Source organism: Parasteatoda tepidariorum, chromosome 2 (assembly GCF_982258835.1).
Source record: "Parasteatoda tepidariorum strain Cologne lab strain chromosome 2, Ptep-v5.0, whole genome shotgun sequence".
Taxonomy (NCBI): domain Eukaryota; kingdom Metazoa; phylum Arthropoda; class Arachnida; order Araneae; family Theridiidae; genus Parasteatoda; species Parasteatoda tepidariorum.
The window spans coordinates 66,132,311-66,156,362 of record NC_141756.1 but is presented as its reverse complement, the minus strand read 5'-3'; the positions used below and the strand labels follow the sequence as shown (position 1 = coordinate 66,156,362).

At 28.2% G+C, this 24,052-nt stretch overlaps 2 protein-coding genes across 3 annotated transcripts; one reads left to right on the top strand and one right to left on the bottom strand.

Moving 5' to 3' along the window:
- The first annotated feature begins 416 nt into the window (after positions 1-416).
- LOC147815822 (apolipoprotein D-like) lies at positions 417-21,858 on the top strand. 2 transcript variants are annotated; one of them, XM_087157467.1, is made up of 3 exons: positions 417-592; positions 2,290-2,420; positions 21,553-21,858. In XM_087157467.1, exons 1-3 carry the CDS (start codon positions 473-475, stop codon positions 21,554-21,556), a joined length of 255 nt encoding a protein of 84 aa, XP_087013593.1. In that variant the 5' UTR covers positions 417-472; the 3' UTR covers positions 21,557-21,858. The 2 variants fall into 2 exon arrangements, with proteins under 2 accessions (XP_087013593.1, XP_087013592.1); XM_087157466.1 differs by lacking the exon at positions 21,553-21,858 and adding an exon at positions 6,265-6,500.
- On the bottom strand, positions 9,614-20,910 carry LOC107449848 (apolipoprotein D). Its single transcript, XM_016065510.4, has 5 exons — positions 20,514-20,910; positions 17,369-17,493; positions 13,951-14,027; positions 13,128-13,262; positions 9,614-9,942 (listed from the first exon to the last, which is right to left on the bottom strand). Exons 1-5 carry the CDS (start codon positions 20,646-20,648, stop codon positions 9,791-9,793), a joined length of 624 nt encoding a protein of 207 aa, XP_015920996.2. The 5' UTR covers positions 20,649-20,910; the 3' UTR covers positions 9,614-9,790.
- Positions 21,859-24,052: the final 2,194 nt, after the last annotated feature.

Below are 24,052 nucleotides of genomic sequence, written 5' to 3'. Positions count from 1 at the left end.
TTGAGCATAATTATGCATAAACATTTGAAGAGATAATCGATGAAAGAGGTATCTAAGGTGTTCTCTCTTTAGTTTCGTAGTCAAATGTAATTGTTATGCATTATGCTTTTCTCAGTACTTAAAATATTTATAAGCTTATTCTAAATAAACTTATTGAACACAATTACGTCTTTTCATCATTCACAACAATTATTACAATTTCCTTTTTGTATTTTATTTTTGTATAAAGGAAGGAAAACATTCGTGACGCGATTATCATGTCATTTTACCAAGCTCTTTAAGTTGAGGACCAACTACACATGATAGTCACAAATTTAAAAAAGAAATAATAAGGTAATGGACTTATATAAGTCTTTATAAACACCTGCGAAATATCATAAAAACAGATAATATTCCTATCAGATCGATAACTTAGTATTCAAACGGATTGAGAAGAAAAGTACAGTAACTTGTTTGTCTCCATTGAATAACTATGCAACAAATTCTCTTTTTAACGTTGATAGTAGTAACTATTGGCTTAGTTACTGCGCAACGAGTAAGTGGAGGTGGTTGCCCTGATGTACCAGTTAAGCAAAATTTTGATGTCAGCAAGGTTAGTCATTTTTTAATGTAATTTCTTTCGCTGATTTTATTCTATTTCACTCAATCTAGCACAAAGAGGGAAAAAATTATTCAGAAATAAAAGACGATAAGTGTTTTAAATGATATTTTGAATAATTTCAATTCACTTAAACTTTTAGAAAAAAATATACAAGAAATAAACAAAAATTTTCATTATCTGAAACTAAACTATTTCTTGATTCTCTTGAGCACATAAGACAACTAAAAACGCATAAAAAAGATAATCAGTAAATTATTGTTAGAAACAGTAGTTTAGTTTAATTGTTCTTACCATAATTACAGTTTGTAGTTTTGTTATTAAACAAAATACTTAATGTGATCTCTCAATTAAACAATTTATTTCACTCCAGTTTTATGTGGCCTGGAATAAAAACTACCAACTGTTTCATTCTATTAATAAATTTTATGAAAATATCACATTGAGATCTATCTATATTTTTAATAAAAATTGTTGCAATTAATATCCTGGACGTACTTCTTCAAGACTTATACCAAGACATATAATTCCGAGACGTAATTCAATCCAGTTGAAAGGGAAAAAAAGTTTTGAAATGAAACAAAATAAGACGGTAAATATTTTAAAAACTTTTTCACTGAATTTTAATTTACGTAATTTTTAAAAAAAATGTCGAAGAAATCGACACAAATTTTGATTATCTAAAGCTAAACTATTTTCCGAGTATGAAATAGATAACCAGTTAATTATTGTTAGAAATAGTAGCTTAGTTAAATACACTACTGACCATCAAAATTGCTACACCAGGAAGGAGGCACACCACGAACGGGAAATTTGCAGGACGGAAGAAAAGTTGCATCAGGAATTTTGCGTCACCTGGTACCAATGGTGCGGGGTAATTATTTCACCGTAAATTTCCTTGAATGGTAAAATACATTTTTAGCGCAAAACACATTTTTAACACAAAACTTTATACCTTACTTTTTAAAGTAATGTACATTTAATTACAGTAATTCAGTGATTTACAATAAATATCACTGCAAAAAATAAGGGATTTTAGTTTTTTGTAGCGGTGCTTAGAAAACAAAATATTAGATTTAAAAAAGGATTTTAGGGTGAAAAGTACCCTCCCTCTTAGTGCATATAGTAATTTAATTCGGATTTTTTTTTTGATTTTTTTTTTTAAGAGCAGGGCCATAACAGCGGGGTCATTCACTTGCATTGTTTTACTTTTGTATTAATCCACTTTTATTATAATTGAATTTCCAAATATATAGCGTACGTAACAGTTTTTATGCCTTTCAAATACTGTTGTTTTGTTAATTAATTGTGTTATTTATAGGTTTAAATTAAACAACTAGTTTTGAATATTTGCTCGGTATTTTCATGCGAAAAATATATTAATTAAAAATTTATGTACTTTAGTAAAATTTATCGAAATATATTTATGATTAAAGGAAATAGTGGCAAAATAAGTTTTATAAGAAATTGGATCATTTGCTTTTATTATTTTTTTTTCCTTAAGCAAAAATGTCGTTGGCAAAATTTTAAACGTCATTAACTGTGCTATTTAACTTTTTTTTAAAAAATACCTTGGGTTCAGGAATTAAAAGTTTAGCTAATTACATTTATCAAAACTTGAAAACGATACATGATGTCATATCTTATGCAATATTATTTTACGGAGTAATTTTTAACTTGATTCTTTATAGTATATTGGTGTGTGGTACATACTTGAAAAATATCCAGCTGACAAATATAAAGCTGGACTAAAATGCAATACAGCAAACTTCACAGCTAAAGGTGACTACATTGTAGTGGTGAACTCAGGAATAAACAAAAGGTAACCAAAATAAAAGTTATATTTTTTTCTCCCTAAAATTCAGTACAGCAAACTACACAGCTAAAGGTGACTACAATGTAACAATGTAATGATAAACTCAGGAGTAAAAAAATCTCTCTCTCTCTCTCTCTCTCTCTATATATATATATATATATATATATATATATATATATATATATATATATATATATATATATATATATATATATATATATATATATATATATAACGTCGTTGGGGAGTGAAAGGATTAAAACAGGTCTTAGACACGGAAGGAGGGTACGAAATTTATTTATTAATAATTAGACAGAGCAGTCATGAAAGTGTACACGAAAAGTTGTGTTTCACGATTGTATGTTGGGGAAAATCTTGCAAACTAAAATGCTTCAATTTAGGGAAAGAGGGGAATCTTAGAAATTACTATTGGTTTATGAATTAGGTCGAACGATTCCCACGAAGATTAAAGGGAAAAATGAACTGCTTTAAATTAATGCATAGTTGAGCCAAAAATAGATTTAAGGACAGGATGTGAATTTAAAAGTGTGAGAAAGCATTTCGATTCGAATAATTAATTAGGATGAAGTTTTATAACAAAGAAGCTAACATAAAAAGATTAATTGAAGCTTTTTATGTGACATCCGCCCTCATCGAAAAATTTTAACCAATATCTAAAAATTTTAAAAATAATACATTTGCAAAATTTTCCCTGTGATACAATTAAAATGAAAAGAATCAAATTTGTAACATTAACATTATATAAAAGATAAATGAATTGTAAAAAAAAATACACATTTGTACTCTTGGTAAAAATTTTAACACAATTAAAAATCTGCAGTAGCATTATCTGCATATTTAAAATTTTCATTTTCAAATTTTTTTTTGACTTAACAGTTTTTTCAGTTTCAAAAGTCTTTTATTTGAAGATAACAACAGTTTTTTCACCATACGAAGTATTCTTCATAATAACACAATTTAAGTTAACTCTTCAATCAAGATTATAAAAAATTTTAAAAATGCTGTAACTAAAACATAAAATACAAAAAACAGTTTAACAGGAAAAATTACAATCTGAAATTAGACTTGAGTATTGTTTACCTTGTTTGAAAACAAAATAAAATAAAAAATGACACAGTGGTTGTTATTGTGAAGTCCAAAATTTCAGTATTGTCTTTATTTCACTTTATTATTTACCTATCATATTTATCACTTTAATAGCAAAATATCCGGGAAATTTTTTTTCTTTTTCTTATGTCCGAAATTTGCTTTCTGTAAAATTTTTTCTTTTCTCTCTTTTATTTTTCTTTCCATTCTACTTTCCATATTTTTTTTTATACTTTTGTTTTCTTTCTTGGTATTTTTATTACAGTCATTAACCCGGATTTCAGGAAAAATGCGTCAGGACAAATTGTTTTTCAATCAGAAAAGATGATCAATCTTCTCAGATTTTGCATTGCAACTCGTTTAACACTATTAATCACTAATTGAAATCCAAAACAAGCTTTCAAATTTAATATGGTATTAAGGTAAATCAGTTCTTAATTTTTGACTGATCTAGCCATTTTCCTTATTTTTATTCTGAAGTGCAAATTTGGTTAATTTGCAAGTTACCTTTTGTTTGTTTACGTTTACATCTTTCTTTTCGGACATAATTTTTCTTTTCTTTTTCAAAAATTTCGGTTCGGATATTTTTTAAGTAATTTTTGTACTGAGATCTTAATTGGTAATTTAATTTATCACAATCGAGCACTCATTATTCTAATATTTTTATTTCTATTTTAAACGTGTTTTTGAAGTGTATTTTGTTACTATTACTTTTTAATTTGTGTTTGGTCACTTTATCTTTATGTTGGAATTGACTCTCAGCAATAAGAAACTTTGTTAATGAAAATTACTGAGCTAGAAACTGAGCTATGAACTATTTACCAACGTTGGACTCAAGCATTAATGTCTGGCTTCACATTTCAATTCAAATTCTAACAACAAGTATTTTATTCATTTTCCAAATTATTTGCATTAATTTTAACATTTCTTTGCTTAAAATCTGCCACAACGTAATTGCATTCATATATTAAAATTGAATTTCAATAATTATTGCAGTTGCAGAGGAGAGAAAAAATTTAATGGCATTTTCATCTTAACCCTACACACTATAGTAAACCAAAAATATAAATTCTACTAATCAATAAATCATAGAAACTATGACACACAAAGCAATAAACATAAAAATAATTTCTTCAAACATTTTTTATGCCAATCAAAGCAATCAGCTCACTGAAAATAAAAATTTCAGGAAGAAAAAATTTCAACAGTAAATACGATCGATGTATAAAAAGTAATTGTTTCAATTAAAACATCAAGTATGAGAAGAAAAATTAAAATCATAATCTGTGATTTTTGTTTATTTACAAGAGTGCTTTTTTCTTTATTAATCAATGAAAATTTAAGAACTTGTTTTATGAGAATTGTAAAAAAAAATTCCACAAAGGATTCTTGAAAAAGTTCGAATTAGTCCAAGAAGATATTTTGAAAACCGCAACATCATAGATGAAAGTGCTTTGAAATTCCATGAACACAATTCCATGAACACAAGAGTTTGACTGATAAATTTTCCACTGTCCATATAAATGAGATATTCCATATTTTTGATGTACCCTCTTCCGAAGTTGATTTATTTTCAAATTTTAAGATGACTATTTTAATGAGATATTACATATCTTCGATGTACCGTACCCCCTTCCCGACCTTTTAATCCTGGCGACTTATAACGTCGTTGCCGAGTGGATGGATTAAAACAGGTCTTAGGCAGGGAAGGAGGGTGCAAAATTTATTTATTAATAATTGGACAGAGCAGTCATGAAAGTACACGAAAAGTTGTGCTTCACGATTATATGTTAGGGAAAATCTTGCAAAGTAAATCCGTAAAATGTTTCAATTTAGGGACATAGGGAAATCTTAGAAATTACTATTGGTTTATGAAATAGGTCGAGTGATTCCTAAGAAGATTAAAGGGAAAAATGTCCTGCTTTAAATTAATGCATATTTGAGCCAAAAATAGATTTAAGGACAGGATGTGAATTTAAAAGTGTGAGAAGGCATTTCAATTAGAATAATTAATAAGGATGAAGTTTTATAACAAAGAAACTAACATAAAAAGATTAATTAAAGCTTTTTATGATATATATATATATATATATTATATATATATATATATATATATAACATATATATATATATATATATATATATATATATATATATATATATATATATATATATATATATATATATATATATATATATATAGATAGATAGATAGATAGATAGATAGATAGATATAGATAGATAGATAAATATCGAAATTTTTTACATACGATTATTTTAAAATAAACATCCGCTTTTTTCCTTTGAAAATAGTTTCAAATAAATCCCATAATGAAAAAAGTTTGCAAAATGGTCACCAGTCTTGAAATAAAGCAAACATGAAGAACAAACACCATTCAATTTTTTTTTTATTTTAACGATAATGAATGACAACTACATAGCATTTATTATTTTCTTCAAAGTATACTTCTAAAACTGACGATATGAGCTCCACCTCTGTACTCGATTTTGCAATATTTGGACTAAATTAAATATTTTAAAAAATGTTTTCAAAGTGTATCTAGTTAAAAAGTGACAGGGATCTAATCTTTCGCCGATTTTGTATTAGACTACCAGCAAATGAACTAATTTTTACTGAAATGTACGATATTCATTCTCCATCTGTCATCAAGATTTCCTCTGGATCATTATTTTATTAAATAATCAAACAATTATCAATATAATTTTCTCATCTTAATCACAGGACAGGTAAAAAGAATTCCATTGAAGGAAAAGCTACTATACCTGATAAAAACGTTCCTGCAAAGTTGAAAGTAAAATATAATACCAGTAAGTATAAAATTTTGAGTTCTCACACGATTTTTCATTGTCCAGAGTTTGAATAAAAATTTGCGTTTTAGGTAAACATTTTATTCTGAAAGTTAAATAAGGAAGAATTATGAGGAAAATATTTAATAAAAGAAAATTACAAGCTTAATTGTCAAAGTAATTAATAATAAAGCAATTTTTTACTTGTTTCATTTTCTCCTTTAACTGAATTTTTCTTACATGACGATAAAACAACTTTGGCAAGATTTTGCTACTAACATAACAGATGAAATACCTCAACTTGCATCTGGAGGTTGGTCTATGATTCATTATAGCTAAATTCTAGTCTTTATTATTGAAGTAATCTGTAGTGATAAGCAAAAAATTCTAATATCGTGAGAAATTTGTTTTTTAATAATTAAAAAACTCACTACTTTCTCTTAGCTCATTAACGGCCACTGTCCTCAATTGAGGACAGTCCCTAAAACATGATGTAAAATTTTTATTTTTAATTTAGAAATGCTCTTTCTTTCTTGGGAAGATAGTTGGCAGCACTATCAACATATCTCCATATTTTTGATAAATGTGGTGCTATATTTGGTTTGTTATTAGAATCGCCATTTTGTGATTTTTCTAGCCTCACACAAACCTCTTCTATTTTTGTATTGTCCTATCAAATAAAATTGAGGCAAATTATTTCGTTTATTACAGTTTTACTCTTAAGAGTATAGTTCAATATATAGCGCTAAACAAATTTGTTTCCTACTGTTCCTTTTCTTTTTATGTAACATTATATTTTATTGTCCTCAATTGAGTACACTGAGCGTTCCAGGTAAACTTTAAAGAATTTTTCAGAATTTGCTTTTATTCATTTAATTATGCATACGAGTTTGTATTTTTATAGAGTAAGTGGACTATAAAAATGAATGGAAGAAAACAGAGGCACTAAGAAAATATTCAAGGGGCAGTGCCAGGGCCGAAAGAAAAGAGGAAGGCCGGTCAAAAGATGGTTTTATTTAAAGCATTTCAGCAAAGCATGATTTTGTTGAAATGTTAGGCGAAAATGAATTTGCGAAAAAATTATAAAATGATAAATAATAAATTATTATATTTAATTGTAAATCTATGTTTTAATTTTGGCAGGTTTTCAATGAATGAGAAGCTTATAGTTAATGGGTCTGCGCATAATAAATTTAATAATAATGTTCTAATAATAAATATTTAAATTATTATAAGATAATACTTTGAATATTTATTATTAGAAAATAATAGCAATAAATTAAAAAATAATAAATTAAATCATAATAAAATAAGCAATAATAAATTAGATAATAAAGAATAATAAATAAAAATAATAACTGAAATAATAATAAATAAAATAATAACAAATAAAATAATAACAAATAGAATAATAAGAAATAAAATAATAAGTAAAATAATAAGAAATAAAATAATGAGAAATAAAATAATAAGAAATAAAATAATAATAAATAAAATAATAATAAATTAAATAATAATAAAGTGAGTAATAGTAAAAAATAATAAATTAAGTTAAGTTGTTTTAAAAAATATTATAATTACATCTCATATTTTTATAAATGAATAAAAACTTATTCTGAAAAAGATCTTATTATTTGTGAATTTAACATATTTGAATTTCCAATATTAAAAAATGCTACTATACAGGTCATATGATCCAATTTTTATTAATTCATTTATAATTGAATGAATCATTCTATTCTTAATACTCTCTATTAATACACTTTTAAATTGCATTAATGTGTGTATCTTGCAGAATTTGTATGGATTCTATCTCGAGAAACAGCTTTAGAAGAAACTGCAAAGGAGAACATATATAAATTATTGGATGACAACAATATTGATCGCAAAACTTTGGTTCATACCGATCAAGATTGTTAAGTTCAATTATAATCGTTTTCAGGATAAAAAAAATTAATAGTATGAGTACATTAATTAATGGAATCTTATTAAATTCTGTCATTTATGATGTTGTCAAAAATCATGAAATAATAAAATTTAATTAAAAATGTTTGAATATTGTTATTGAATTTTAAACACAGTAAAACAAAATCTGAGGAAAGCTTATAGAAGTTAAAAAGCTTTATAAAAAAGTTTAATAGAGATTAGCAGAGTGTTATGTAAATACCACCTTTGACACATATTTTTAGAATCCTTCTATGGTATGAAATTTAAAATATATATAAATTTACAAATAGAGTAGGAGGAATCAAATTAAAATTTAAGTAGGGAATGATGAAAACGACATTGAATCGCTCGTGGTGAAGACAAGATTATAAACCAATTTGATTTTAGTCTAAAGGTAATTAATCTAAACGCCTTAAGAAACTTGAAGGTGTTTAGATTGATAACCTTTTGACCTCTCTCTGTTTTTCATGATTTGAATTTTTATGATTTTAATACAGCAATCCCCAGTAGTGATTCGTTCATTTGCGATGATGCTTTCAATTCCTTCCTGGCTTAAATACTAATTTATGTCTCCGAAAGTATCCTATGCTTAAAAAGAGGAATAATTATATTTAATTCATTTTTCTGATTTGCAAAGTAGGGGACACTCGAGTTCTTATATTTTGCAGTCAATAAAAAATTTTTTAAAAAATATTTTTTTTTAATTAGCTGTATACTTTATAATACAAAAGAAAGTTTCTTAATAATAAAGTGCGAACACAAAATTGTTTATTACTTTAAAAAGATACTGCAAATAAACTAAAATTCTGTAGGCGAAAAATTAAACAGGATGTCTCATAGCGACTACCCTTAATGCACATTTTTAAGTTTTTTGACTAAAATAAAGTCAGAAAAGTATACATAATGGAAGTGTTAATTAATAAGAAAATCACGCTATAGAAATCTTTAGAATCACTAATGAGAAAGGCAGGATAAAAACGTAACCATTTTATTGCCTAATGAATCTTGATGTTTTTAATAATCACCTTCCAACTCATCTTTGTGTTTTCTGGCAATCAAACATATTTGATATTTTCAGACCCGAGTTCCCTACTAGTGATTTAACAGATTTCGATCGGCATTTTTGCCTTTTATTGCTTAAATACTAGCAGGCGACCCGTAATGTGTATACTCTTTTTACTTCATTTATAACCAAGATAATAAAAATATACATTAAATATGATCATTATTGGGTGCTCTGAATGTTAAGGGGTCTTCAAACTAAAAAGTTAGAGCAGTATTTCATTCTAAATCTAGCAAAATGTAGTCTTACAACTGGCATAAAGAGACAATAAAAATTTTACAGGAACAATAATCTTTATTCTGTACAAGGACAACATGTTAAACGTTAAATAAATAACTTAAATGTTACATTCTAGTAGCATCTGCCAGCAGACATAGTGATTATGATAATAAGTTAATGAACACGGAATCATACATTTCAAAAAGTTATAAGGCATTTCAAGTGTCGTTCACTATTCCGTTGGATTTGCTGCAGCCTGACAGTTGTCCTGAGGTACAGGTCTGAGACTTCTCCTATTAATGGCATTTGTGTCCAATACACTGTATATTTGCTCTTTTATTTCAGGGCTGAGGGTCCTCTGACGGGACAAGATCCACAAATTCTCTAAAATACAAATTAACGCAATGAATGTTTCAAAATATATTCCTTCTTCGTACGGCTTTAAAAATAAATACAAACAACACTGGGGAACACATTTTTGTTGCATTTATACAAATACTTCATCTTGCTTAACTCGGGAGGGTATCTGAAATTAGTTTTGCTCCTGTAACGGCAGATTTTTTTAAAAGACATTTTTAGTCTATTTTTTGGTGAAATGCAAAAGTTTAAAAGCGTTTTATATAACAGTGAATCACGAAAGCGAGCGAAAAACTTCTAGGGAAGTTAAGGAATGAAATGGCATAGGAACCCTTCACCAGGAATGAAATCGCATGGGAACTCATGCCCGTATCCGGTAATGTCGTCGTACGAGGTTTGGAGTGATTCCCATTATGATTTATACAGAAGCACTCGAAGAAACAGTTTGTAATAGCTAAGCGCTCCTAGTGTCGAATGATGACATTTCTGGGCATAGTTTTCTGTACAATTTTAATTTTATTGATGTGCCCTAACTCCCTTAGAAGTTTTTCACACGTGATGGCTCAGGAGATAGAGCCCTCGCCTTCTAATGAATGACCTGGAATGGAATCCCAGCGATGGCTAATTGATACGAATTCTACATCCGACTCAAACCAGCAAAAGTGCAGACGTAAAATATCCTCAGTGGTAGATGGATCGTGGGTTAGTGTTAGCTTGTCGTCAAGTTAACCGTGGGAGGTTTCTGTGGTTTTCCTTCTCATGTAACACAAATGGGGTTAGTTCCTTTAAAAAGTCATCCACGAAGACTAGTTTGTTTCAATACTTGATTCAGGAGTTCCCTTGTCTTCGAGATTGAGTTCAAAATTACAAGGCTACAGAGTTGAGCATTGGTAGTCGAGAACTCAAAAATGGGTCGATTGTTAAACTGCGGTTATAAAATATTTATGTGATCCCTTGTCTTGTTTAACGCATTTAAATTGCACATTTCGATAAAAAATAGACTAAAAATATCATTTGAAATAATTGCAGCTTGGTGACAGAAGCCAATTAAAGATTTGAAATCAATGATACGATAGTATCTAAGATCTGTTGGAGAAAAAAAACCTTATGCGACAGGAAAAAAATTGTTTCCCAGGTTAATCAGTGAAACAGCATTACTTAACACTAAATAATCATGCACAAAATGAAAGGCATACACCATGACAATTTAAAAAATGCATAGTAATTTTTTTTTAGTATTTCACCCTTCACCTTTACAATAATAGATTTAGAAAAACACATTCTTAAAAGTTTAACTCATCAATAGAAAGAATAATTAAATTTAATATCATTCGTAACCAAAAGTAAGTCAAGGAAACAAACACAGAGTCAAGGTGTTACTCTAGCAATTTACTAGCAGATTAGTTTTAGAACACAACTTTTAATTTCAATGCATGTTGGTTTTACATTATTGAAATTTATAAAAAAGGTTTGAAAAATTTAACTATAAATAAAATAAACCTGTGGATTTTGATAGCTTTTAAAAACGTTAATTCAATGACTTCATCTCGCGAGCAGGATGATTTCACTTGTGCTTACTTGCATAATGAATCAAAGGTAAATAATAAAAGTGTGCAATAAACTTCCAGTGAAACTCGCTTTTAATTCAAAAAAAGAACTGCAGGCTAGCAAACATCCCTGATGCTATCTTATAAAAACATTATTTTATGTGCAACAATGCGTAATGTTACTCCCTGAAAAGAATCGCTTTGCAAAATTTCCCCCTAAAACGTACAAGTTTCTTTGTACGATTTTTTGTCATACGTACGAGTGTCTACGATTTGTACAATGTTTGAAAATACCTCGTAATTGTTCAAATTTTTGGGCGCAAACAGTATAAGAGAAACATACTAACTCTTCCTTTTATATCACAGACTTGGTGAATATCTCTTCAACGTACAGGCTCAAAAAAATCGAATTGGTATTATGTTTATCAGTATTATCATTACTATTATTTGGCTTTTTTAAATTATAAGGTTTTAGCAAATCACGTTTTTAAAAATCAAGTTTTTAATTGACCCAAAAAATTTTTTATATTGTCTAAAAAGATTACAGCGAAAGATTAAACAATGCAGAACCTAGAAAGATGCTTATGGTCGTAGCATACAGATGATATTCAAGTTTTACCGATGATTGGCCCGTTATGATTTTTTAATTGAAATTTTCTTTGACTCAACTTTATTTCAATTTATAGAAACCCATTTCAAAAGCGTCACTATAAGCAAAATAAACCCATGATTTCAGATAACTTTCGCAATTTTAATTAGCCGTGATGTCACCCCAACATACTGGTTACTGGTTGATTTCGCTGGTACATTTGTGACATTACGAGATAAAATTAAAAATTTAAAGATAAAGTTACGTTAAAAAAATCGTGCAACAAACTATCAGAAAAAATCCTTTTCTTTATTAAATAGAATGGTCACAACGTAAAACTGTAACTATAAGCTATGAGTCAAAACTGTAAGCTATGAGTCACAACGTATATTTTTTAAATAATTGTAAAGAAAAAAATTTGCAGTTTAAATTGCAATAATGTGACAACCAAGTCCTATGAGAAAGTTTGTTTTTTGCTCGTGCGTTTTCCTCCCGAACGGAAAACTTTTTAAAATTTTAACGTTTTCTCGAGCTGAGAGCTAAAGTTGCCCGTTACACCAGCTGTTCGAATTTCATGATTCTAGTACAAACGTTATGCCGACCAGCCTGTGTAGGGGTTAGAGAACTGCTCTTGCATCAGAAAAGTTCTGGGTTCGAGTCCCGGGCAAGGCATGGATGTTCTTTCATTCTCTGCACTTTCTGTTAATACTGTGGGAGCAAAGTAGGCCCTCCAAATTTGGTACCCCTGAAAGAGTGGCCAACAAATCTGCCCTGTAAATGCCTGAATTGACGAAATGTTAACACTAGTGGGCATTGGAAATTATAAATAAAATAAAAATTTCAGAAAAATCTTAGTAAATTTCCTAAGTAAAAATTTTGTAATAGTTTTCCCAAACATGTTTCACCAACCAGATTTGCAGAGTTAAAATGTGCAAAGGAAATTATTCGTTAAAATGTGACGTACTAGTATCCGAGACTGGCGTTTTGTTGTTAACAAAATAGTTAAATTTCATAAAATCAGGTACTAAAAATTTCACATTATGCCTCCATTTTTTTATAAATAACAAATAACTCACCTGTATGTGAAAGATTTCTTAAAAAGTCAAATCCTGATATAGGTATGGGAGGTTCGACATTCCTACAAGACCACACAACAGCTGCATTTTCATAATCAGTCCACAGAATGTAATTTGTACTTTGTGTTGGCAAAGCTAGAAATCAACGTATACATTACATATGAGGTATTATTTTTTTAACGCCATTGTAAACCTTATCTTTACTCATTATTATGAAAACCTTATATTTTATATTTCATTAGAAAATTAACGCATTTCATTGAAAACTTTATTTTTATGACTCCTTGAAATCTTATTTTTCATACTGTATTGAAAAATTTATCACAGAGCATCGCCTTAAGCTAGAAAATCAGTTTTTTATAAAAACATTGGTACTATTGAAATAATAATAAGTATTATTACTTGATTAAAAACTTCAATCGTTTCAAATATATACAATTTGGAAATATTTCAGAATCGAATGAAGTTTTTAATCAAGCGATTTCTTACCGCTTTAGTTTCTTGGAATTATATATTTAATAAAAAGTATTAATGAAGAATAATTTAGAATTATTGAAAGATAATGGCAACTCTTAAATTATCAAAGAATAAAAAAATATTTGGTATTATTGAAGAAAAATGGCAATTTTTAAATTATCAAAGATTATAAGAAAGTCCTTATTTAAATTTCAATACTCACCCATATATGAAAGAATTATTTAAAGAAAGTCAAATCCAGTAAGGAATTTAAAAACAGAGAGTTTCCTATGTTTCAATGTACATATAACTTTCAAAATATCGAATGTAAATAGTATAGAATGTAAAAAAATTTAAATAAACTTACAGCCTTCTCCTCTCAAAATGATTCTAGCAGGATTACTCGGTGAGAACGTGGCAAGTGCATTCATGGTTCTTCTAACACTGCATAATTAATTAAAACATAAATTAAAATATGCTTTTTGAACACGTCTACGCATAAAAATTACCTTTCTACGCATTTTACCTTTCTACGCATTTTACCTTTCTTCTGTTGCATGAGACTCTTGAATGGATATTAGATATTTTCGCGTTGCTGATTTCAATTACGCAATCGATTTTCTCTCTACAATCAACGATTTCTATGCAATTTAGTAATATATTCCCTAGATCGAACCCCAATTCTTCACAATGACAATTCAGTGCCTTAACCGCTCAGCTCATATAGCAGTAAATAACTTTTTTATTACAATAGTTGCTATTATCAAAATTAATCAAGCATATTTGGTGGCAATAATAGTATGGGTATATTTTACTTTTTTAATAATATTACGAACTAGCAATATTTCTCCTTCAATTTTACTTTTCAGTTCATACCTTACTTTTTATTTTATTAACCGTTGGTTTTAAGTAACTTAATTTTACAGAAATATTTTTTAAACGCATAACTTTAAACGAATCAAACACATGGTTTTAGATAACTTTAGGAATACAGTAAAACTTGTGTAAGTTGACCACTTGTGGTGCATTTGCTTTAGTGGTCAACTTAGACAAGTCGGCAACTTATAGAGGGGGGGAGTCATTGTTTCCTTTATCGTTTTCTATATCATGTTGCTATATATACTTAAATTTTTTTTTACTTGACTTAACAATTTTATTTAGCAAATAGCCAAATGAATATCTTAAGAAACATGTTTAAACCTGAATGAACTTCAATTTGTTACATATAATTCTAATTTTAAACTAATTTTTAAGAAACAATTATTTCGTTAGTTATGCATGTGAAGTGTTTAATAAAAATAATTTCTTAAAATATCAGAACACGAAAACAAGTCATTTGAAAACTTTAATAAAACAAAATTATTTGACCACTTTAAAATTTATTCTGTTAATAGTTATTGCTACACTTACAAACTTATTTGTTACAAAAATATTCCCTCATTGTTGTTTAGACTTTACATCAGCCCAATGTTTTGAATGAAAGAAATGGTCAAAAGCTGACCCCCTTCAGTTTCCCCAGATGGTCAACTCACAAAAGGGTTTAGATTAGCTTTTTACCCTATTTTACCAAACAAGTGAAATTTTAACATACATTGCAAAATGACAGAAAATTTTCTGAATTTTTTTTTGTCTAGTCAACTTATGAGAGTTTTAAACCAGAATTTCATAATACTCCTAGACAAAATTGACTTATTTCAGTGGTCAATATGCAAGATAGACAGGTGGTCAAGTTACAAAGGTTTTGCTTCTTTATATTATATAGGAAAAATTCCGTTCTTGGTAATTGAGGTCAACTTATGCAGGTGTCCAACTTACAAGGGTGGTCAACTTGGCAGGTTTCACTGTACTAATTATTGCGACGTCGTCCACGTATACTTCCACCTAAGTTTATCTCAGATAATGAATAAAGAACGTGCTTTAAACTCCTATTTTATTAATTAGAGCCATAATCTAGCCAACAGCAATAATATTTTTTTAAGTATTTCATATAAATCAGTATAATCTACAGTTTAAATTGAAATAATGGCTAGGGTGGAAGCAACGGTAGCCAATTAAAAATTTCTAACTTTCACGCGTCTCTAACAAACGATATAATTGAAAATTTTGAACGATTTTTAGGATCGGGTAATTTTTACTGGGACTGGGACTGATTTTTAGGTAAAAATAATCATGATTGTCTTTAATAAACTTATAAAATATTTGAGTAGCAACGTTTCTTTTAGTTGAGTAACGTGAAGCAAAAACAAATGCCGTAAGAAATGCTCTATAAAAAGTAAAACCTTAAAAAATAAAACCAAAAACCAACTCTGTGTATGCTTATTTGTATATTTTGTGTTGTATTAAATGTTATTTCTTTGTCAACGAATCTGTTTCTTGTTTTGCCTTTCACCTCTGCGCCAAACAAAAATTTCCCCTTTCAACCACTGTCCGAATTTTGGGACGCCAGGGCAAGCAGTTTTGGAGTTATAAACCAGAGGCACACACAAACTCTTAATTTTATTATTATTGACGTAATATTAATCAACTTTCACTAAATAATATCTTTTAAAACTCTAAAAAGTTTACTTGAAAAATCTAAGGAATTTAGTTTAAATTTAAGTGAATGTGTTTAAAAAAAGTAGTTTATTTTATGATGCATGAATAATATTTCCTAGAAAAACGAAATAAATAGAATATATCTTAAAAAATTTAAAAATTTTTTTATTTATTACGCTAACTTCCTACCTAAAGTAAAAGTATATTAAAGAAAATAAATTGTAACTAGTTCAATAAAAGCAATATATAATAATATAATAGCAATACGAATAAGACAATACAACAAACTAAGTTTGAAAATCGAAAAATAGAGTTATAATACAGAATAAAAATAAAATTTGTAGAATTTCGTAGGTGCATACCAAAAGATGCTAACAAATGCCGAAATCTCATAATTATGTAATCCAAATAATCGTAAAAAAATAATAGCATCAATATTTGGAATGAATTTCAATCTTTAGCAAATATTATTTATATGTCTTCTTTTGGGGAGGGGATGAAGCACCATATAGGGAGCGTCCGGCATCCTATAAGATTAACAATGATTTGAGTTAGGCTCTGCCATGCGTGCTTCGAATACGGAGATTAATCTCCGGCTAATGCCCTATAGTAATGTGCTAAATAATATTGCTTCCTCGCTTTATCAAAGTTTGTAATATTGTTTGTATTAAAATTGCTTTATAGAAGTTTATAATGTTTATAATAAGCACCTCTGACATTTTACAATCCAATCATATTCTCTCTATGAGATGTTGAAGGATGAAAAATTGCCAGCTTATCTCCAGGAAAATGACTTTAAGTTTGTTCGAGAAGCGAACAAAAATGTAATTGCGTAGCAATTATCGGGGGTTGGCTAGCGGTAGCGAGCAGATGGCGGAGCCCTCTTGCACACACACACACACACACACACATATATATATATATATATATATATATATATATATATATATATATATATATATATATATATATATATATATATATATATATATATATATATATATATATATATATATATATATATATATATATATATATATATATATATATATATATATATATATATATATATATATATATATATATATATATATATATATATATATATATATATATATAATTTCGTATTAATTATAGATTTACATTGCACAAATCAACTTTCTTCACGTTTCATGTGCACAATATTGCATTAAAAATTAAATTTATAGTAGCATTTAAAAGAAATTGCAAGATGTATTTTGCATACTTACACGGCTTGTCCGGCAGTTTCTACTTTTATCCTGTTGCCCTCTTCCTTGTAGTCAACAGTGATGCATCTCCAACCGAGTTCTGCCATCACGAATGATCTCTCCACTTCATACCATCTTCCGAAAAACTATCAAATAACAACGTATATTATAATAATCCCCTCATTATAAAATATCGCAAAACATTAAAAAAATATACAAATTTTTAAAATTTGTAATATCAAGAAAACTTTTCTTTTTTTTTTAAATTTCTCTGAAATTATTCAACACATCTTCCTTTAAATATTATTTATTTTAGCCAACTAAAATTGGAGAAGGAATTTAAATTTGAGACAAAAAATATTTTTAAGAAATATATATATTTCTTTTATTTAAAGAAAAATGTGCTAGATAATTTTCTGGTAAATGAAGGAAAATTGCTTCAATCTAGGTAGGAAACTCAAAATGAATTAATAACAGCTAAGAAGTCCAACTTTTGGTTGGTCTATTGGAAACGTGGAATTATCATCAATTATTTGATCAGATTTTCATGAGTGTTTCTTTTATACCATTCTTTTAAAGACAAATTAATTTTTGTTTATTTATTTTTTGTTTTATTTATTTATTTGCGTTCATTTACTACACTTTTCAACTTACGTATTTTTAATAGCCATATTTTCATTAATATTTCAATGTAGAAAAATTCTGAAATATCTCATAAACGTTTGAAAAAACATTTTATGCGATTTTTGTGCCAAGATGTGAAAAATATCTGTCTTGTTTTTTAGTAGTGAACTGATCTATAAGATAAAAATGACAAATAAGGTATGCCCCACTCAAATAAAGCCATCTTGTTTTTGTGCCATAAATGAAGACAAAGAAATTCAATTCGAACTAAACAGATATAAAGAAATTGTATTTATAAATAACTATTTACGATCTGCAGCGCCCCACCCCATACAGGGAAAAGAAATCAAATATGTAAAAATGCTGGATAAAAAATGTTCCACCGAAATAAAGCTACTAATGTTAATAGCCAATATACCAGCCATATTTATTTATGGCATGTAATACACGACATATATACCATTTACGAATCCCTGGTGGAGAATGACATTGTCCAGCTAGAAAATCCAACTTGAACACCACCAGGTTAAGTTTACTACCACAGCTAAATCCTTACATGCCATTAACGAGCTTAGATTCGAATTGTATTTCTTTGTGTTCGAGCTCGTTAATGGCATGTAATGATACCATTACATACCATTAACGAGTCATACCATTAACGAGCCTGGAGAAGAAATTATCTTTCTCTTATCAGTGAATCAATTTGGGGAGGAAATCTTCTTTTCTCCTATCAAAATTCACCACATTGAACCGTCCACGCTGAACCATTCTTTCTAACGACCGAAATTTTGTCTTTTGATTCAGAAAAAGTTTCAAACAAATTATTTAAACCATTATTTCAGTTGATGTTATCAAACAATAAATTAAAACACATTGAATTCTCATTGAATGAATGAAGAATGACATAAGCCCTTAATTTCTTATGTCGTATATGGTCCTAATTTATAGCCATTCTGGTAGCTTGCTTTTCAAATGATGCAATAAATTTATCAAACATATTGTTTGAAAATTTTTATGATTAACTTTTTTTGTGAAATGTCAGTCATTATTTTGACAAACTCTGTTATTTTAACAAACAATTCTCTAAAATAATTACATCAGAGTTTTGGTAGGTGTGCATCGAGAGCAGCATTCGTATGACCAGTCGACGCAGTGCTATTACACGTATATCCCTTCTACTTATTTTTTTAAGGAAAATTTTGAATGTAGTTTAATACTTATAGCCTCCCGCTAAGACGTAAAGTCGTTGTGAAAAGCGATCAAAGACATTTTCTTATAAAGAAAAATAAATTAATTAAATACAATGTGAAAAAATTCGAAAAAATTATTGTTGAAAAAAAATTGCATATAGAGATCAAAAGCGTTTTAATGTAGAACCTTTTCAAAGGATTCCTTCATGCAAAACGAATGATTTATTTCTAAAGTTGTGAAAAATCTATTTCTCAGATTATTTCAGATTCAGATTTACTTTCAAATCAGTCAGTAAGAGAAAAAAGTAATTTTTTAATATCTAAAAAAAATCTTTAAAACGAAATCAATCTAAGATATCAACTTACATAATTACACGTCAAAAATAAATCCTAAATCACAATATTTCATGAAATATTTTGAGCAAACTGCACTTAATGTAGCAAAATAAATAATAAATATAATTAACCATTCAACACTAGAAAAACTGAACATCATTGTATATCTATGAATTCTGAAAGAAACAGTGTGTAATAAAGGCAATAAGTCATCCAAAATGCTAAAATATAATCATTATTAATCTAATAAAAAATATATTGAAGATTTAATCTTCAAAATTCTATGGTATTTAGTTCGATTTGGTTACCGAAAATATTAGATTAAACGGAGCACTGACTTTTCAATGATTCTTATTCATTAGTTTCTAAGATATTTGAGTTTCTTTTTTTCTATAAATAATAATTATAGATAAGTTGAAATGATTTCGTTTTTTAATGAAACTGATATATCTTATGCTTAGTGAAGGGTACCACATACCCAAACCTACCTGGTTTTATAGGGTGCCTACCAAAACAATTAAGGGGACACTCTGTTCCCTCCTGTCATTCTAGGTATGAGGCTCTATACGTTCCTATAAGGCTAACACATGAATGATTAAATGATCATTTAATTATGAATAGGCAAGAATACTTAATACTTTCAGCAAGTTATTTCTTGGATTGCAGAGCAACAAGAAACGAGAGAGGCCAAGCATCCTCCATCCGTGTTTAATTTTCTATGAATGTCATTGAAAGAGGTGATTCCTATTATTTAGGGAAACACACAACTCTGAACATTGATTTTGAAAAAAGGAATTTAAAATAATGCCTTTTTAAATACCTTACTACAGTTAGCTAAAATACATTTTCCGCATTTCTCGTTTTATTTTGTTACGTATTGGCAATTCGGGTGGATGGCTCTCTTTAATAAAATGAACACATGCATTCAATCAAACAGCGATTGATTTAAAATGACGTTAAACATACTATAATTTACTTTGGAACAATATATATAATAATCGAATGTGTTTACTTACATCCTGAGTTGAAAAATTTTGTTGCATAGGAGGATTTGGGCATGCTCCGAGCAAGAGAGTCTGAGTTTGTACCTTGACAATGAAAACGAAAGCCCATGCAAAAAGAACGACCGAATAATATTCACACCTGCCCATGTTATTAGTCGAAGAGACAAACGAAATCCATCCGATCCCGGATTCATATCTAGTTTATATACCCAGGAAGTAACAAATGCTCTGAGAAGTGGTGATGACCGACTTTTCGAGTCTCCAGGGGTCAATCGAAAAGTTAGACATCTCTTTTTGTTTGTTTTTTCACCCCATTTGCAGGGACATTATGCTGACACATAGTTTTTAAATGATTTTTAAAATTCTGAGCACAAACGTAAGAGATGTAACCATTCGATTAATCGCCTTTTGTCTGTGATATAAAAAGAAAAATTAACGAGTCATTAAAAATAATATTTGCTTTGAAATTTCATAGCATGGAAGAAAAAAAAGAATACTGTGCATTTTTATAATCACTATATACGTAGAAATTATATACATATATATATATATATATATATATATATATATATATATATATATATATATATATATATATATATATATATATATATATATATATATATATATATATATATATATATATATATATATATGACTAATTTCTACGTATATAGTGATTATAAAGAATTGTTTTAAGCCCCATAACGCGTGATGTACAAGGCAGAATGCAAAATAAGATACGAAAAAAAAATGGGAAAAAAATCAGCTATATAATGTGTTGAGTATGCGGCTTCATTTTTCCAAATAATAATAATTCAATACAAAATGTCGAAAATAAAGAAAAACCTGGTGCTTCGAACCTAATGTGTAATATATAACAATAATTACGCATTAGGTGTGTAATATAAACAATAAATAATATATTTTTAATGATAAAAATAACATTTATTATTATTTATAAATGTAACTGAATATTCTAATATTTCTAGTAATTGTATATCGTTGGCTTATACTAAATATTTTTCTTTTCTTTTTTTTTCTATTCTAGATGATTAACCACGTACTTTGCTGAGCATTTACGAAAACTATCTAGATTCCATTCCATACACCACATGCTCTAAAATTCTAAACTCATGTTGTTTTATGTGAAGTATTGATGCATGCATCAACGTGAGGATAAACAGACAATCAAAAAGTCATCTTAGTTTTCAGTGCGAAATTCGTTATGTACACTGTGAAACAGTTTCGAATATAGTGTGTTATGGGAAAAGTTGCGAAGAATATGTTAATAGTGATTGTAACGGTCAATGAAATGAAATCAAAGTTATATCTCTTGTCTTAATGAAAAAACTCACATTACAGGCAAATTCAAGACTACAAAAAAGCGTTAATATTTAATTCTCTAAAGCAATTTGAATTTATTTTCTATCTGTACTGGAGTAAAAATCATAATAATTAAAAAAAAAGAAAAAAGAAAAAACGATTTGCTTATAGGTTGGCTCATAAATGTGTCTCAGAAACAAACCACACAGTATCTAATCAATCATTTCCAAATATATAGTCAAATTTAAAAACCAATTTTTTAATTTTTCATTGTTTCTGCAAAATGCGTAACGATTTTGTTAATAAATTACTTAAAAATAAATGTTATGCAGTGAATATTTCATATCTTAAATTCAGTATTGCCAATCTCTTGCATTGACATTTATGCGAGGAAGAATATTTTGCGTCATAAATCCATCATTATTTCAGTAACTATTCTCCACAAACCTTTAGCGCCTAACTTTTTACCAATGAGACATTTCTTCACTTATTAACCTGTACAGTTTTATATCAAACTGGTTGGAATTTTACAATTTGTAGACTGCTATATTTAGTGAAGACTACTATATTTAGACTATTTGTAGCATCGTTTATTTCGCCTCGAACATAAATAAGTTTTCCAACGTCTAAAGAAGCATTTTTTCATTAGAAATTTACGCGTTAATCGCATTAATAAGTTACATTATACGATAATTACGCATTGATAAGCCGCAGTCGGGAACATAATTGCATTTTCCTATATCAGAAAAAAAATTCATTCAAAATTTGCGCGCTAAACTCTTACGTACAGGTGATGAAGGCACCTTCTCTCTATAAAAGTATAATCTGTTAAGCATCAATTTTCACGAAAACAAGAGTACAAAAACTAGAAATTCTGATTATAAGAAAATATCGTCACGAAACAAAAAAAAAGAGAGTCTGAACGAGTAACTACTACACTAAACTAAACTTTCGAGATCATTACAAAACAAAATCACTCTTTTATGTAAGTTTTCCCTCTTAAATTGCCATATTGACCCTAAAAGTTTGATTTTTTAATAATGAATCTGCAAAACATTTCTTTATTTAATTTTCTTCCACTACTGCGCTACAGCCTGTTGCAGGCCAGTGCAGTCTCACAAAATATATTTTACCTAACGCAATACTTCTCCAAGTTCATTCTCATAAGTTTTAAATCCTTAGCATTTCTGAATTACTTTAACTACTATTTATTTATTTCAAGAATTTTATGAATACATGTTTGTATAATTCCGCCAATTTTTCGAAAGCTCTGCAATCGTACATTTTTGTGCCAGCTGTCATTCTAGGTATGGAAAAAAAAGTCAGCTTTTCCAGTGTTACCTGTGAAGTTTTAGAGAAAAAAAGTTTGTTGCACTGATTTGTAGGGAACAACTGTGTACTACATTTCAACCTATTGTTTTGTGTTAATAAATCGCGATGATGTGTCACAAAAAGCAAAACAAAAAGTGTAACATTTTTATTTTTATTTCATTCTTTTTCTCAGATGAAAGAAAAAATTAAATCTTTAACATTTAAAGCTTTTAACGCACTGAATATTGTTACAAGTATTACTTTATTCTATACATTGTACTCTTGATTTTTGTTACATTTTATTTTGTATTCTTCATTTTTTTTAAACTTCCGAAAAAAATTAAAATGTTCTTTTGAAAATTTTTCGAATGAAAAGAATTTATTATTTAATTATATAATAATCTAGAGTACTTCACTTATATTAGAAGAATTAAAAATGGCAAGTGAATGCTTATATTGCTTGGTTAAGAACCTAAATAATGCACCCAATTTAAAATAATTTGGTTATATTTAAGTAAAGTATGGCGATATAATCTGAAGTTAGGTAACATATACAGGAAATCAGTTTATTCTATTAATTTTTTTTAACACAAAAGAAGTTTTATTTTATTTGACATTTTTTTTCTTTCTGAATATTTTGTTAATAAATATCCCAAGATAAATTGCATTCGTCGAGTGCTATACCACAGGTAGTTTTACAAACATTAATTTACCCAAAACCTGATTTGTCCATTCGCTAATTCTGACATTCACAGACTTTGAAATTCGCTAATTTCGACATTGATTTATAACTGGACACGATTCAATAAATGTCTTTTCTGATTCACTGATTTACAGATTCACTGATTCACTTTCTTTCCTCCCACTTTTTTTTCACTCGCTGTATGAAGGGTTGCACACAGTTAGGTTACCAT